The following is an 18520-nucleotide window of genomic DNA, read 5'->3' on the forward strand; positions in this document are numbered from 1 at the left end:
AGAAACCAAAATTGCCAACTTAAAACGCATTTCTTTAAAATTTTTAGACTCTCAGAATCGAAAAATTCGAGATATGAAGTTTTGGTGATATTTCATCGAGATCATTTTAAACCGTGTTTCATTTCATTAAAGTCAAGATAATCAAGAATTTGCGAAAATTTGCGAGAATTTGAGCCATACTAACAAGGGACATCTTTCGCCTGAAAAGTATTTGTCACATAAAAACTTTTCCGTCACTAGTATTGAGTGTTCACTCCACACCCAGAAGTGCTTCTTAAGCGTGGAAAAGTTGGAAGTATCCATCGTAAAAGATGTCATGTTGCCCGCCACATAGGCAGTTGAATTTTTTGGTTGGCAAACTTATCTTTTAGAGTGGTCTTTTGAATCCACAACTTACTATGCATTGTTCCCTTCTTTGGAAGGATTGGACCTTGCTTAATTGGGTAGTGTGTCTAACATGGTGGTGTCTTTGGTGCCCACCTTTAAATGCACGCTCCATGTATTCTACTAAATTCTAGCTGCTCAAAACACTACGTGCACACATACGCAAGCAAGATCCCAATTATTACCAGTGATAGCACTAGTTATTTAATTGTACTGCTAATAATCCTTCTTAGCCCATAGATGATGAGTCTTTGGTGTGGGTTGCACTGTTTTCCAGGAGTTCTTAATGGCTGGTGTGTGGTGCTTTTGTTTTATTAAGAACATCAGGTGTCTGTGACATAGATCCGGATGTATGGATTAAGGAGATTCCATGGTTGCTGTAGCATATGGACTTTTTGAAGCTACAGTTTGGGACTTGCTTGTGAGCAATCTGACTATTATAATGAACCTAAATCACCTTGGCCTTATGATCTAATTCCCCAACTTCTATGTATCCTTAAAAGTGCTCCTAACCTTTGAAATATTTCTGTGAATACCTCCTGTCTCTTTCTCTCACTGACTTACGTTACTAGATGTGCTGACTTGATGCTACAACCAGGCATTAGGTCTGGTTAGGATGGAAGTTTTTAACTGTTTTTTCAGTTTGAACAGCAATTGTGCTCAAATGTAGGATCAGAAGTTCAATAAAGTTTTTTTTTTTTTTTTTTTTTTAAATTTTTTTTATCCACCACATTTATTAATTATTTATCAAGCATAAACGCAAGGCACACAATAGTATTTACATCATGTTTATTCAATGGACCGTAAAATGTTTATTGAAGAAAAAGAAAATGGAGTGTAAAATTGCAATTGGATCTTGGTTGGAATGAGTTAGGTATCCACTCCTTATATGGATTGGTCTCCATCCGATGTACACCTGATGTGGGTTTATGTGCCAAAGTAGATCCTACACCTCATGAACTCTGCGGAAGGGTGGGGAAAATCCCCACAGATCCCCAGAACCCTAAAGCGTGGATGGGTGGTGACCATCCCCACGTGGGGAGCTTGAGTGTTCACCCATCATGAACGTCCAGGTAACCTCAGCTTCTTATAATGCAGTGGATTTACTGAAGAGCTAAATGAGCTCTTGGTCAGCTTCAAATCTTGCTTTGCTTTCTTCTTGCCATCACCTAATTCTTGGTTTTTGCTCATTCTGGGAACCAGGTTTCTCCACTTGACTTCTAACATATCTCTGTCGACTTGAGATAATTTATCAGCCTTACTAATTTTACAATCTTTGTGCATTAGAGGCGACACCTGTTGCATTTCAGGCTGTAAATGTGGATTGCTGAAGTTGGCTTCACTACAATTATTCGTACTGGAAATAGATAGCTTGGATTGAAGCTGTAAAGGCTGAGGCAGTATTTGGCTAGTGGTTTTACCATCTTCATCCAATCGGGATGAGACTTGCTGGGTTTTCAATTGTAAAAGATGATGTGAGACCTTGCTGTTGGGTAGACCATTATAATTCACTATGCATGAAGTTCTACGGATTTCAGGCTGTACAAGCAGGGAACTACTATGCACTGCCGATGACAATCGATGAGTTTCAGGCTGTAAAACCAAGGAACTACTATGCACTGGGGATGGGCTTCGACGAGCATCAGGCTGTAAAACCAGGGCTTTGGAATTTATTTTACCATAATCAACCACCTGTAATGAGCCTTGTTGGGTGACAGGCCGGAAAAGTAGTGCATTAGGTGTTGGAGATCCAACAGGCAAGCGTTGCTTGAATCCATAGTCTCTGGGTCTCACAAGGCTGATCATATGGTGAAGCCATGTTACCAGTTTAATGATACATACATCTGTCTTCTCCCTATCCGCATGGTAGAGTGTCTGAAGGCGCAACAGATTATTAGATGCAGATGTTCTCTTGTTGGACTGAGAACTACAAGTCAATAAGAATTAACAGTCAATCCAACAGAAACAGGAAGCAGTTTGTCTATTTCCTCCAATAGCAAAAGAAGAAGTGTTTGCTTCAAAAGGAAACCTATAAAAAATAAACAATGGGGGATGGGAGAATGAAGGATGAAAAAAGCAAGAGAAATTATAACTAAAACTGACCAATTGTTTGCCCATTCGCCAACCCAGCCAAAAGCTCTGTGTGCTCTGATTTTGATTACCACAAGTCAAAAAGAAAACAAAGAAAACCATGAATATACGCTTTGAAGCAAAAATCATCAGAATTAAATGAATGCATCTACTTAATTGTCAACACATAAATAAATAATTGAGATGGAAAGAGAACTGATATAAGTTCATAACAGGACTTGTTAGCCAATTAGTACATATATAATATGTATAATGCATGGGCCAAAAAAAAAAAAACTTTCATTGACCTACTTGTTTGTGTTTGCAGCTAAAGGCACAAGCCATTTAAGTACTTTTTCAATCTCCTCTTTGATCTGGAAAATCGTGAGCTGCAAGTGTGAAAATGGAGATGCAGACATAAATATACTGTGCAAGAAAGTCCTACGGAAGAAAAAGTTGATGCCTATAGTCCTCTCTTTGTTTCAATGTAAAATATATTCCTGAAAGATAACTGGCCATTTATGAATTTCAACAAATTTTTACCTTTTGCTTTTTCTTTTTCCATTGGTTAAATAAGAGGCATACTTGAACATGTGACTGAGTGGGAAAAGAAACTATTGATTCGGTGAGGATGGAGTCCTCCATGTCCCAACAGTACCAACAACCATTTCAAAATTTAGGAATTTTCTTATCAAATCCTGAATTTTCAAATGGATGTTGTTTTCAAACCTTCTGTATTGCATTTCAGAGAAAAGAAAACCCTGCTTTTTGTTCTTTGTATAAATTTGTATTGGTCTTCAACAAATCCTGTAAAATATTTTACAGAAAGGAGATAAGGCTAACACAACAATGACAATAGCTACACATCCAGTTTCTCTAGGTACGAAGGCATGCAATAAAATTTCCATAAATGCCATTTTTGTCTGTCCTTGCATGTTCATAAAGGCATCCAAAACCAAACCTTCTAATGCTTACAAGCCAATCTAGTTCATGGTACAATGACACGCTCACAGGAGATGAAGTTTACCTAGATGAAGCATACCTCTTCCTTGGCCTGAAATGGCCGTAACTGAGACTGTAGAGCTGTTTTAACACTGGGTGGCAATGAATGGTACAGTGTGTCCCTTGTATTTGGAGGAAGAGAACTTGGCCGAGCTACCTAGCAAACAAAGGTAAATTGGAAAAAGATAACCATCAGAGTGCAAATTGAGACCCTCTTGGATTTAACACAAAAGCAAATATCCAACCATCCAGTAGTCTAGTTTTTTGTTTTGAAATAACAATTATTTTTTCAAGGGACTAAACAAATTTGAAGTAAAAAGTATGCTTCTTCATTTATACGTATCCTTTATCATTTTGTTAGTTGAACATTATTTTGGTTTTATGACACAACTTTGTTGACATTAAAATGCAGGAACACATTTAGCAAAAGGTGCACTTCACTCACTAACCCATCCCTTTATTTATTTTTTTCTTTTTCCTCTTTGTTTTCCTTTAAATTGAAATTCATAACTCAGGAACACCTAAAGCACAAGATGCTTTTTTCTCACTATCACATCACTTTGGTAATTTTTTTACCCTTCTCTTTTTTTTCCCTTGTTTTTTTTTTTTTTTTGGGGGTGTGTGTGGGGGGGGGGGGGGGGGGGGGGGTATTTGTCCTATACTGCATCAACCAAAAGTTGATGGTGGTTGATGGCATCTAAATAGGAACAACTCTCTAAGTCCACATTGATGGTCGAATAAAACACCCTGGAAGCTCTAATTGTTGTGAACTTAAACCTGTAAGCCACTTAACTTACTCTGACTCTAGTTTGCATAATCTTTCGGGACCTACCTTGAACTTATTATATTGAGCAATGGCACTCTTCTCATTAGGTGTTCCTCATTTGGCAACTGCCTAAACCCCCACCATCCAAGTGCAGTTCTCTGTAGGTCTGGTTTAAATGTCTATTTGATCCTTAAATATTATACACTGAATGAACGATAAAGAGAAGATGTTGGGTACGTTTCCTTATTCTAATAAAATAGGGCTGAAGTTACGAAATACTTTTGATGGCTTGAGGATACACAAATAGATGAACTTTCGATGTGTAGTATTAGAGGTCTTGAGAGTAGCTGAATGACTGCATCACTGCTTCTATATGACAAAGGAATAGATTTTAGCTATATATATAGTATAAGAATGTATTTTTCTTTATGCAGTTTACTTTTTGGTTCACTTTCTGAATATTATATACTTGTGAGCTCTGATAAGTCCCTTCTAATTTATTTATAATCCATATACCTATATATACAATGACATTGGCAAACAAAAACCTATATGAAAAAATTCCAGCCAAAATGTGTTACTTTAAGATACCTTATTGAATAAATCACCATTATTATCTAAAGGATGGCTACGGAAAAAGAAGAAAAAAGTTAGTCAAAAAAATATATCGCAATTTAATGCACGTCATCACAACATAAGAGCCAAAAGCTGCAGTGAGTGGCACATGCTTTTCAGGTTTGCGCTAAAGATATGGTAATAGTTTCCCTTATTCTTTTTTTTAAGAGACACTAATATGAGTTACGCCCTGAACCCAATCGAAGAGTTGTATAATCACCATTTTTACATCAAAGAGACAGAACCTATAAATTCAGAAAGGCTTGTAGATATACTGTAGAATGTTATGATAAAGAAAAGAGAGGAACAAAGGGATTTATACACTCACAATACGATCTATCTGACTGATGATGTTTGCATAGTGTAACGCCAGACCACTCACACCTAGTCTTTCAGATTTTTGGAATGCATCCTTGCTAATCAATGTTGTAACTGCAAGAACATACGACAGATTAAAAGAGGCGAAAGCTTCCAAGAGCCTTACAATGAGCATGTTATTTAACTGTGACTGATTCAAACCTATCTTATTCATCAATAAGTGGCAATAATTTCTGATATTCTCCAGTGTGAAATCAACCATAAAAAATAGAAGTAAATTATCCCAATGAGACACAGCAAACTCTGCCTTTAAAATACTCATCAGAGTCCCAATTTTAAATTGAGCCGAATTTTAGGCAAATAGAAATGAATTTTAATGATGCATACATGAAGTAATATTTACTTTATCAACCATGGAATTTATAAATTGAACTAAATAGAATATAGGATTTAAGATGGAAATTTGAAAAGCATTAGCAGATCAACTGTGGTAATAATGCATCAATGCATTGACTGGTAAGGTAAAATTGTATAGCTGTTTGGTACTTTCCAGATGAAAAGGCAGTTTTTGTATCTTATTCCATCCTGTAGAGAGGATAACAAGTAGGAGAAGAGGACAGAGAAAGATAATTGTAGTTTTTTATGGTGGCATGAAAATCTCCAACTACCTCCATAATATCACATTTTTATTTTTTGGTCAAAATAATATCACAGTTGTTTATATCCAACTGATCATTTTTTTCATAAGCCAGAAACTCTTTTCTATAGATAGTGGCTGCAAGGAAACCAACAACAAATAAACAAGTAATTCATTTTTCTAATGCATGTAAGCAGTCCAGCTATGGTCACCAAGAAGCTCCAACATATACCCGTACTGAGTTTGATTTAGATCGCTTTGAGAGAAAAGTCAACAAGGAGTTGAACATTGTATGATGACCTTATATATCACCAATAAATTTTTGGATCATAAATTAAGATTTCACAAAGGATTAATTAATACATATTAACCTGAGATATTCTTCAATGAGACAAAAATGATAGTGATATCTTGTAATGTGTAATCCCACATTTTACTAAATTTCAGAGTCAAATAGTTTTCACCAGCCCAAAAATGCAAATATCTTCAATGAGCTCTTTGGCATCTTGGGTAAGTTTTTTTCTTTTCTTTTTCTCTCATGTGTTTTAAAAGGTGGATTATGCAAGGACCACAGTAGAATTGACTCTTCTAACATTATTTTACAAACATGAAGAAAGACTAAATCCAACACAATGTGCATCAGAGGAAACACAGTTTAGCACCTATAAAGAAATCATTCTAGATCAAATGCAATCAATCACTCCCCCAATGATGATGGGTTCAAATACTACACTTTATCTCCCCAACAGAATACCAACTATTTTATGATTTACCAAACTCTGCTCAGAAATCCTCTTCCACAAATCCACTCTATTTAGGGGCCTATCTTCTGTTAAGTGACAACCATTAATGTCTTATCCTACAATTTCAACCCAAGTCACTTTGTTTTTCTCTTTTACCTTTCTTCTTTTTTTTTTAACACGTATTATTTTGCAGATAGTGCCATTCCAGTGAATTTATTGATCTTCATTGCACATGGTTGAAGCATTAGATGAATTGTTGTCGTCTTGCCAACAATTTTGCTATTCTGGAAATCCTCAAATTCTTTTGCCAATCATTGATCTCAAGATCTTCATCTTATTTATGCCTATTCTTTGTGTATATTTTATTTCATTTTTCCAGCAAAGTTCCATAAATCAAGGGTTGAATTAAGCTGTCTTATAAATTTCAGCTCTAATTTTGAAAAAGAAAAGAAAAAAAAAATCAAATAATCAATCAAACAGCAGTTCCTGGGTTCCCCACTGAACATCCATCAGTATTTCTTCTGGCCTCTTTGACACCTTCACTTGCAACACCAGCCCTAAACACCTTGCCTGCAGCAGATTTTGTTGTGTAATGCTCCATCCCTTAGCCATGATACTAGTGCCATGTAGTTCCTTTTTTACTGCTTGCAGTACTCATTTTTTTATGCCATCCTTTCCCTTCATATCTTCTCGAACACCATTGTAACCATGTAAAATATGTCACAAGGAAAAAACCACGTAACCATACCGTCTTTGAGGCACTTGCCTTTACATTGTTACGCCACCATTTTAACCACTCAGCGATTGATGATCCACCAAAATAATTAATCAAACTGATCACAATTGAGCACCTCCTGACTTCATCCACTTTAATTTTTTTGGGTACCAACTATCCGATTCTAATCTACATGGACCTACCTGGTTATCTAGGCAGTGCTAGGTGGGCTCTGGGGCTCCTATTTTGTGTCATCTTGCATCCAGGCCTCCTCCAATATCTTGGGCCACTGAGACACATGACAACTACGGGATCCAGAATTATAAGCCAAAATAGAAGTACCAGTGAGAGAAAAGTTCTAACTTAGACTGCCCAGGATAGAGAATGAAAAACACCTAGTGGGAATTTCCACATGATGCCAGGACTCAATACAGGGTTATCATATAGACCGTAACACAGCAATGAAGAGTTTCTGACCCTACCTTAAGGGTGTTAACTTAATGTACCACAATACCTCGGGCACTTGCCATCTTAAAATACACTTCACGTGCTAATATTTATGAGATCCTCCTTGTTACTTTTCCCAGTCAAATATCAAGCACTATGAGGGGTGTTTTTCATGTCACCTTGTAAATAAATTCAAGTTTATTTTCCTATAATGAACAATAAGTTCATAGCAGAGCAGAATTCAACATAGGCTCTGCTTGTCTCTAAATTCAACTAATGCAAAAGTCAACTTTGAACCAGGAAAAATCAATGAGAGATCAGTTGTAGCCAGAATTAATTCAATAAGGATCAAAAAGAAAAATGTACTTAATGGTGAAGGTCCAGAAACGGGTAGGGCTCCTCCTATAACAAGTGTCCAGGTAAAAGAGGGATGGAGTACAATGATGATAGACTATTTATAGTCAATATAGATAATTGAGATAAGGCTACATTGATTCGTTGATTGATTTATAGGTCATCAATCGACATTTAAGTAGACAAGAAACTATAATGTTAGTCAACTGCAAGTGCAAGCATGAGCTACAATTTTGTGAAAGGATGATGATGATTACATGCATAAATAGAAACATTAAATGAATAACACACATTAGCATCTTTATTGCATTGATATGCTAACATGCACTACTATTTGACGAGCACATACCATTATTTCCGAAGGCTACCATGATCTCTTTATGAATGAAAGCAACAATGTCAACGAGCTTTCCCATGATCTGCAACAAATTTCATAGTATAAATGCGAAAATCATTAATGATGACTACCACATACAGAATTTTGTATGAACGATGTAAAAAAGTTTGTCCTTGGTGGATTATGCATGACTAAATCCTAATATGTTCAATGCTAAAAGTTAAAACTAGTAAAACATTCTCTGACCTTCAACTTCATGAACTCTTTTAAAATACTAAATTCAGAGTATCTAGTTAACAAAGGAAAATCAGACAAAATTCAAAATTGCTTCACAAGAAAATCATAACAAAAGGCAGGAAATGAATCCCATTGAGAACTTCTCTAAAAGCATCCAAGTTTTTAACCGGAAATTGAAACAAATCATGCACCATCAAATACCTCTTCCAAACTTCTTGACCAAAGAGATTTCTTTTCCAAGCTCTTCACAAGCTTTCTTTGATGCTTTAGTTCACTCAGCAATATCACAAGATTCTCTCCTACAAAATCAAACAAATTTTCCAATTGATTAGAGATCACGGTTTACTATTTACAGAGACTTATTATCAAATAGAGAACTTAACAATGAAATATATGCAAAAGAAGTCCAATAAAACATATTTTTCTATTTTAACCATATGATAATGAAGTCAAAGCATTTCATTAGCTTTAAGACTATATCATCACAAATAAAGCAAATGAGTTGAACTATTGACTGTGAACAAATGTGTTGAACCATCAAAGAGAGGGAGCAAGAGAGAGAGAGAGAGAGAGAGAGAGAATACTAGGAGATAGGATATGCTATGAACAAAATATTTGGAGAACAGAAAATACTTTGCCAGTAGAATTTCATAATGAGAGCACTGACAGGAAAGTCTACAGAGCGACATTCCAAAGATGGAAGGCCTCCAATTAGCTTCAGCTAGTACTTAGTTTCAAGTTGTTTAGGAGAGTAATGATTTTTCATGATGTGCTTCAATTCATCAGAGTTTTACATAATTTCAAATACTAAACTAGGTATATAGTGTATACAATGACATCTGAAAATATGTTGGATTCGGATCAGATGTACATAAATCTGTATCCAGTTATAGAACAGGCACCAGTTAGAATCACATTAGAAGCCCTTCAATGCATTAGATGCATTAAAAACAAAATTTGATGGCAATATCATTATTTTTTTTCTTCCCCAACAACTTCCCCCATCCCCAGCCCCAAAGACCCCCAGCCAATTTGGACACTTGGGACTCAAGTCCATGGTTCAATAATGGTGGTATGTTCAATAGTGATCTTGCCACTTGCCATTATACCGTTCAAAATAGTTACTTAGGCCCCAAGTGAGGGCTTCAGAATTATTTTGTATATCTAGCTGACATCAAATATAGCATCGATCTGAAGCACATTCAAAATTTTGGTTGCAGTTGAATCCAGTATATTTTGTTAGTGATCTACTAAGCATTTCTAAACTTATTCTAACCTTTATATGATTCTTAAAGAAATTTCCAAATGGCTTACAATCCTGGGTCAGTATTGTACATTTTATGTTTCAGTATCCTTTCTCTTATATAACCTACTCTACACACAATTTTAGCTCCATAAACACAACATGTAAAAATAAAAATAAAAACTGAAGTACGTGTTAAGAATGAAAAGAAGTAGATAATCTTACACTAATTTCAAAAAGAATCATCATTAACAATTAAGAACCCTAGGACATATGGTGGCTATGAGATCTTCTCCTTGAAAAATCTCTCGAAGTCCATCACTACAAATCTATAAGTGAAAATTTTGAAACTTGGGAACACTTGGCCAAAATCGATACTTCAAATCCATCCAAATGTTGAAGTGGATGCTCCACAGTTGACCACCAGGTCGTGAATCAGTAACAAATGAAGGAGTTCAACCAAACAAGAATTTAAGTTTTCTTGCAGCTATGGAGTCATAACAAAAGTGACCAACATTTTTTCAGCTAAAATTTCAGTCAAAATATGGTATGTCTATAGGGTCAACTCCTATTTCATGTCAAAGCTTCTTGAAACCGAAATTTTGGTCCCTTCCGACCAAACGCTTGAAATATGGTTGCGTCTAAATGAGACTTACCTGTGACTTTTATTAAATCCTAGAAAATAGTCTGATTTTGGATTATTGTTTAATCTTGAACTTATCATGTGGCTTTAGATTATATTGGAGAAAGAATCTGACCTGTTAAAAAAGAGGTTGATTATTGATAAAACTCCAAAAACTAACTGAAAAAAATTATAAGAATTGCTTGATAAATCTTTGAGAGAATATAGGAACAGAATAATGGCAAAGAGATCCAACCTTTTTGGGTGATATGCAAGGACTCTAGTTCCTCCATCTTCCTTTGATAATCTTTTTCCAGCCTATCTAATGCATGTAGCTCATGGTACAATTCCTACACATGAAAAGGGTTTTGATTGTCAATAAGGGAAAGCAATCTCACAGGACTAACCTAGTTTCTAAAATGAAGCATTTTTCGATTGATGAGTGGAGAATCTTCCAAACCGGACTTAAAAATGTATCAAAATGTAAATCTTTTTTGGGAAAAAGGTCGCGGCCTGATGGCGTGCCCCCTGCATAAATGTGGGGGCTGATGAGAGTGCACGGAAGGGGATTGCATCAAATCTTTTTACTTCATGGGGTGGGGCAGTACTTTCAAGCACCCTTGTGTCTGGGCGTAGGGGCTACATGATCAGACAACATTCCTCCCCCCACCAGCCCCCATTTTCGTTCAACATAAGTAGATCCCAGAAGAGCTTGAACTCTTGACCTCTTTATTGAAAAGTGTTGGTCTTTGCCAACTGAATATTTGGCTAGTCCTAGTCAGTTTTGCAGTATATTGGCAGCCTAAAGAAGTGATTAGCATGACTTCCGATAGTATGGGATGCACAACTTAAAGGAAATGATTGGGAACTGTCAATTGAAGCGGAGATTCTAATAATATCATGCAGCAAGTATATAGCTTGGCTTGACCACGAGCCAAGATAATCATACAGTATCAACTCAATAAACTAAGCCTTTGCTGTAGATTGGCTGAAAAAATCAAACACTTCAGAAAACATACACGGAAAGAAAGCATGAGCACTAAAGTGAGACTATAATATACTTACAGCAGTATTTAGAGCTAAAGTTTCCAGTTCCTCCATTGTCATTTCTATCTCCTCTTTGATCTGATCCTGGGTTGAACTTTCTGAATGCAAACTGTAAAGTCAAATAAATTGAAGACATTCATCCCCCTTTATCAGTAATCACCACTGACTTCAACTTGCATAGCTCAAAAATCTATTAAGCATCTATCTACCTTTGAAAATAGCGACCCAGGTTGTGCCACTGTGGATTTTTAGATAGGTTCCCAAACCTAATCACTTCTGTGGAAAACACATGAAGTTCCTCCCTGAATAGAAGGAAATAAAAACAATTGAAACAAAATAAGGCATAAAATAACAAAATCACGAGGACACCCTAATCAAAATCCTAGATCTGTCCTTATAAACCATCAATAAAATTCATAAGAAAGCATATTTGAAATGAAGGTGAAAGCTTCAAGTTCACACACACAAAAGTCCTCCCACACCTTTTGTCAGCAGCAGCAATGCTTAGCAATTCCTCCAAATCATTTGATACTAGTTGTTGTATTCCATCAGAGTGTAAAATATCCTTTTTTAGGAACTGGATATTTCCTTTAGACAGTGATTGCAAAAGATTCGCACCTTTCACAATTGTATTAGCTACTTCAAATGCCAAGATGGATATTTTGTTTTTCCTTGAAGCCATCCCAGAAACAAATATTGTACTGCCATTAAAATTTGATACACCACTTCTCAGCGTGTCTAAGGCCTCCACAGCCCTCTCGAGTCCAACAACTCCAGCCTTTCCCAAAATTGAGCTCATTTGTGGCACCTGAAAAGGGTAAAACGGTCAAGGTTGGTCTACAAGCTGTTTTAAGATATTGCATTCCACAATCATGACAGCATAGACCAGATAAATAAACAAAACTTTTTCATTTTACTAAGAAAATAAAACAAGAAAAAAGGGGCAAACCCAGTGCTGAAGGCTTCCACACAAGCAGCATTCACAGGGGCAATTTTCTAGAACCTTACCCTGTAATTTATGCTGAGAGGCTGTTTTGATGCCTTGACCTCAGGCTACAAGCCTACAACTATGGTCCACTGACCATTGAACCAAGGCCTGCCCTTATGAAAAATAAAATAGAGTTATATAGATTTTCTTCCATTAATGTATTTTGTCCAAGGCATCATCTCTTCTAAGATAATAGGGCAGCTTATCTGTTGTGCAGCCTGATGTATAGTTTTAGGCTATTCAGCTGGGATAGATAAAAGATATTATTGTAATTGAACAGAGCAAAGGAGTCACATCAAGAATGGAAACCCTTCTATGCATGATCTTCCACCTAAACCTCCAAAAGATTTGTTGCCACATAGAGAATTCGTTGCCAACCAAAAGAGAGAACTATATCTAATGGTGTATTTAGGAAGGTCACAAGAATGGTTGGGGTTGGTTATTAAAACAATGAGAAACAACATTTTTCTTGCCAACCATCAACCAAAGAATGCTTCTTTCTTAATTAAATGGCACTCTCATCAATTACAAGCATTAGCATATCCAGCCAGTAATATAAACAATCCATATCTTCCTTTTCTTCTAAGATTATATAGCCTAATTGACATTCAGGATTAAATAATGATGCTCTAAAGGGAAGAAGAAAAGAAGAAGAAGAAGAAAAAAAACAGAAAAAAAAAAAAAGGGTATTTTGAAAACAAATTTTAAATTAAGTTTCACTCTGTAACCTAAAAATTTTGACTAAACGCATAAGTTAGCCAGGGATGTACCAGATTGTGTATCTTTCATATTCCAAAAGAAAGCAAAGCTCTGAATAAGATAAGCTACTAACTATTTTGCAACCATTAGAACGAACCTAGCAGTAAACTTCAAGAAGTGAACTTAGTAATTCATCCAGGATTACAAGGACAATTTCTTTTTTCCTTGTTTCAGCAATTATTTATCCTTGAAACAAAAGTATGCTTTTAATAGGAATTCTTGTTTGGCAAGATGTTCAGAGCAACTCTCTGAATACTCTGATATGTTTTGGAGAATGTCAAGGACCCAAGATAACAGATTGGCTTATTTCCAAAGATCAGACGAAAAAGCAATTGAAAGAAGAAAAAATTAAAATTTGGCGATAGGACTGAAAATTTTCCTGTTGGAACAGTACAAGAGATGAGCAACGGGTGAAAGAGAATCTGTATGTTGATGCTCTCACTGCTTGTCGTGGTAACTATAAGGTAAATGTATAATGGGTCATGAAAATAGCAACAACATAAAATTCAGAATCCACACCCTTCGAATTCAAATAGAAGAAAAAGAAAGAGCTACCTTACTGGATGTTGTCCTTGTTGGCGGTGAAGGCTTCAGTTCACCAGAGAAGGATAATGGTTGAACAGCACGATCGCTCTTTGGCGGGACCCATTCACAATGATCCCCATCGCAAAACAAGAGATCATCTTTTCTACCCTTTGCAGAGCTCTTAACCCGTGTGCCCTCTTCATTATAACCGGAATCATCCTCTTCATCTGAGTTAGACAATTCAGCCGAACAGATCCCTCCCATTGCACTATTACGACAAAATTATAACAGAAGTCTCTGAAAACAACAACTCAACTCAAAAGACCGAACTCGAAAGAACAAACTTCCAACTCTCACAAGCTATCCCGCTAATGGAAACATTCACAGGAAGTAACTCTAAGAAGCAAAAGGTGAGATGTAAGGAACTATAAGAAATAGAAACCTAGAAAGCTTGTTAGAGAAATAGAAAATGTCCGAAAAATCTGTGAAGAATGAGTAATCGTTATCATCAAAGAATTTGTGAGGAAGGGAGAGAAAGACAAAGATTAATGACCGAAAAGTACATTTTGAGAAGGCCAGAAACTGGTCGATCGGTATTGAAGCTTCGATTGCTGTTCTTTGTCGCTAATGGCAGATTGAATGGGAATTTGAATTGAAATACACAGTGACTACTGCCCAGATGCTCCAGCTCGACAGGTAGGTAACTCGCAAGAGCGCGAAAGGACTTTACTTATTTTTTATATAAGAATATTCAGAATCTTTTTACCAAAAAAGAAAATAGAATGTTAAAAATTCCAGCCGTCGGATTCGGAGTCCAAGGTGTATCATTTACTATCCTACCCTTACAAGTCTGAAATATTATCAACGAAGTATTGAAATAGAGAGAAATCATCGTCTCAGTTGTCATTAATTAACACATATTGCACAACCAGTAAGAACGCATAAAAAGGCATCTATCTAGATAATCTGACTTAGTTAACATGATTCAGACGATAATCTCGTGTAGCATAGACGCAATAACCTGAAGAGGCGTGGCATGCATAACGCGCTTTGAAGCTACAGTCCCCTCTACCTTCAGAGGAAAACGACAAAGCTATATAAGTATTTTGGTCAATGTCTTAAGCCTTTGACTTTTGTATGAAAATTTTATTTACTATTTTGGAGCAGAGCTTGTCCAATGGTCCCCCAAGTGTGTTACGTGGTTCATCCCTATTCTTTAAGAGATGAGGACATTTTTGGCACATCACTGCCCTTTGACTTTGTTAAAATAATTGATTTACGTTTCTATTGCTTTCGCTTCTTCTTCTCCTTTTAATAAGTTAAAATTAAAAAAAGTTAAGAAAGGAAAAAATCATTCCACACAATAAATATCTCTAAAGAGTATACGATTTTCGCGAGACATTTTCAGTAAATGCTGAGCTGTTAAAAGATTACGTGGCACGTGCTTAACTCCGAAGATCCGAAAGGATGGAACACGCCTGTTTCCGAACCCGGAGATATTTATGTGTGAACCCGTTTTTTCTTTTTTGGTAACAACTAACAATGTGTGAACCCGTTTATGGAACAGCAAACGAGTGAATCAGAAATAAGAAATGCCATTACTGATAAATGATAACGAACGTATTTATGTTTGATTTTTGTGATGTTTTTAAAGAAGAGTAATGAATTTGTCTTCCTTGCTACGAGTAATGAGTGATATTTTTCGATTCATAAGAAATAGGAATATTATTTTATATCATAAATGAAATTTAGGGATTCTTCGTGACCTATATAGATAACGTCAGCATGGTCGTCACAACTTCGTATATTTAAGCATAAAAATACATTAACGAATATGCCTTGAAAATTGATTGACCTTCACATACAAAACAAAGATTGACAAAATAAGGAAACAAAAGCCCAAGTCTTAAGTTTCAAGTCTTTGGTTCTTCCTTAAATTTATTTCCATTTAAGGAATGTTTGGCATTCGAGGAAAGATAATTAAATTAAAGATCAAGAAAGAAAAAAACACATCTTATTACTACATGTATTTATTTTTTTCTTTCCCTTTTTTCTTCGATCAAAGAGAAAGATCGTCTACAAGCGTCGTATTTCTCAATCTTTAATCATGTCAACCATGAAGAGGATTTTTCTTTTCTTTTTTTCCCTTCCCCCAATAAACGACCAATCCTTATTTTAATTCTAATCCGCATATTTGAGGTATCAATTTTGTCTTAATCCCTCTCTTTATCCTTCCGGCCTTTGTAATATTCGGCAAAGAATAATCTTTATCTATTCTAATATAGTTAAAAAAATGTTAGAAAATATGTATAGGGAGATATCTCAGTGTTGAGGGTATCTGTTCTTTGGTAATCCATAGAGTCAAGATTGAAGGGTGATTCAATATATTCAAGTCTAGATTAGTCATTCATATCTGTATAGATCGAAATAAAGCTGAACCATTCATGGGATCCATGCCCTATGGAGCTAAGGCTTCTACACACCCATTTGGAAAGGTTTCTCAGGTGGCCTAGTGTCTTTTTTTTTTTGGGTTCAAAATGTGGCCTAGTATCATTATGCCACGCAGGCATAGTTAGCCACATAAACACCCTACCTTGTATTGGCATGGATTTTGACTCTATTAGAGTCATCTCCTTCAATTACGTACCCTTGGGATAAATAAATCTCCTTCAATTACGTACCATTGGGATAAATAAATATCCTTGACTTTTCATAGTTTGTAAATTAATGGCGGCATCAGAAGTTTGGCTTTAGTGTTCACCTACAAACACCGGGAAGGAAATATAATGTTTTTATAGATATATTTTTTTCCTCCTCAATGATACAAAAATTGTGGGTGGACCACGACTCAAGTTGTTCTTATGGAAATCAATTTAACAAAATATGATAATGTAATACAAGCTGAAATAGAATGATATAGAGTTGAGGAAGAGCATAATAACTATTTGATATATATATATATATATATATATATATATATATATATATATATATATATATATATATATATATATATATATATATATATATATATATATATTTTTTTTTTTATTGTTTATATTGAAGAGACCTCCAATGAAGTTATCTGGACATCTATTATACAACTTATATACATTTGGCTTGTTTTTAAGAGAAACGTGTGCTGTAGAATTCTTTTTCATGCAATATTTGTACAAACCATATTTTTTAAGCATTTTCTTAATGCAAAATATTCTTCAAAAACTCAACTTTCACTAGATAATTATTAATTTTCCTTTGATAAAGCATTTAAATAACTATTAATGTTAGAAAAAATTGGCTTGCGATGGTGGTAATGTTGGGAGATATTCCCTTATTAGGAAAAGAATATTCTACCGGTTTGAAAAAAATAAATTAATCATTTTAATAAGCATTCATAGTACCTCCGAGCTGAGAAATGGCAAAATAAAGTATTGCCTTAGAAATAAGGGTGGCATGATAAAGGAACACAAGTAAGGTACATGTAAATGGAGTGGATGTGTCAGAAGTATTTAAGTAGACATTTGAAATTAAATGAATCAATAATTTACTAATATAAACGTGAGGTGAATTTGTGGTCTGATCTTCTTCTTGGCTAGGTTGAGACGACTTTGAATTTCTAGCACTCAGGGCCCGATTCAGGGAATTTCCTGCTCCAAGTCAGATTTGCTCTTGTTTTTTTTCTTTCTTTGTTTTTGGATGGTGCAGCATATTTGATTTATTAGAAAGGGACAGACGCCAGAGATTATACAACTTAACGAGTCTAAAAGAAGAGGCCACACTGAACAAGTTAAGTCAAAGAATAATAGATAGTAGTCTTGCGTTAAAGCCGTCTGTTTGGCAATTGTATCTGTTGAAAAATTCGAGAAGCAGCCACGTTGTCACAGACATCATTTAGTATGTGATACACCTTCCAGGGTATAGCTCTAGATTTTGTGAGCATATCCATTAGAGCTTGGTTGTCACTCTCTATATGCATATGCGAAAAGGACAAATTAGAACATCAGTGGAGGGCTTTTCTAATGGCAAGAGCTTTCGCCACTTTAGAGTCCTAATAGCTGCATCTTTCTCCGAATGCAAATATGAACCGACCTTGAGTCGCGAGCTACTCCACCTACTTAGCTCTGACCATACCAAGTTGATGTCTTGTGCTTCTTCTTCCTCTTGGCTGGGGTTTAGAGCTTGGGACTATCTTGGCACTCAGGTTTTTTCATTTTATGTAGTGAAGGGGATGGACTAGTTTTGCATGTCATGGTTGAGGCTTGGTTTGATAACCTTGAATCTTCCTCTTATTCTTGTTTGCGATCTGCTTGAGTTATCCAATTTCAAAAGGACAATAGTTTCAAGCTTTCCCTAGCCCCTTTTTATCAATGAACTCCGGATGCATACAAAGAAGTGCAGCCGTTCATGCAAAAAATTCTTACCTTCAAGAGTTATCAATGTTTATCAAATTTGTTCATATGTAATGAATCACTATTAGATCAAATGACAAAGATGTTGAAAAAGAGACGGCTTTTCCCAACTTTGAATGAAAAATTCTCGACCTGTTTCTCTGTCTCCTTCTACCATGGAAAATTTCTTCCTCCCAATTATGAATCTTCACAAAGCTTGAAAGATATTGTTCATGGATAATGTTATAACCTTGGGATGTGAAGATAATACCGAATATAGATAAATTAAAATTGAAACTCAGTGTTAGTAACAGGGCGTTGGA

General features: G+C 35.6%; 1 protein-coding gene across 1 annotated transcript; it reads right to left on the bottom strand.

Moving 5' to 3' along the window:
• Positions 1-1115: 1115 nt before the first annotated feature.
• Positions 1116-14523, bottom strand: LOC149017570 (protein PSK SIMULATOR 2-like). Its single transcript, XM_089151901.1, has 13 exons — positions 14373-14523; positions 13840-14077; positions 12020-12345; positions 11747-11839; positions 11556-11646; positions 10747-10840; positions 8827-8924; positions 8401-8470; positions 5166-5269; positions 3497-3613; positions 2767-2843; positions 2488-2532; positions 1116-2311 (listed from the first exon to the last, which is right to left on the bottom strand). Exons 2-13 carry the CDS (start codon positions 14071-14073, stop codon positions 1444-1446), a joined length of 2217 nt encoding a protein of 738 aa, XP_089008027.1. The 5' UTR covers positions 14074-14077; positions 14373-14523; the 3' UTR covers positions 1116-1443.
• Positions 14524-18520: the final 3997 nt, after the last annotated feature.

The sequence above is a fragment of the Hakea prostrata genome, chromosome 4 (genome assembly GCF_041222555.1).
Source record: "Hakea prostrata isolate BN-2017 chromosome 4, UWA_Hpros_2, whole genome shotgun sequence".
NCBI classification, from domain to species: Eukaryota; Viridiplantae; Streptophyta; class Magnoliopsida; order Proteales; family Proteaceae; genus Hakea; species Hakea prostrata.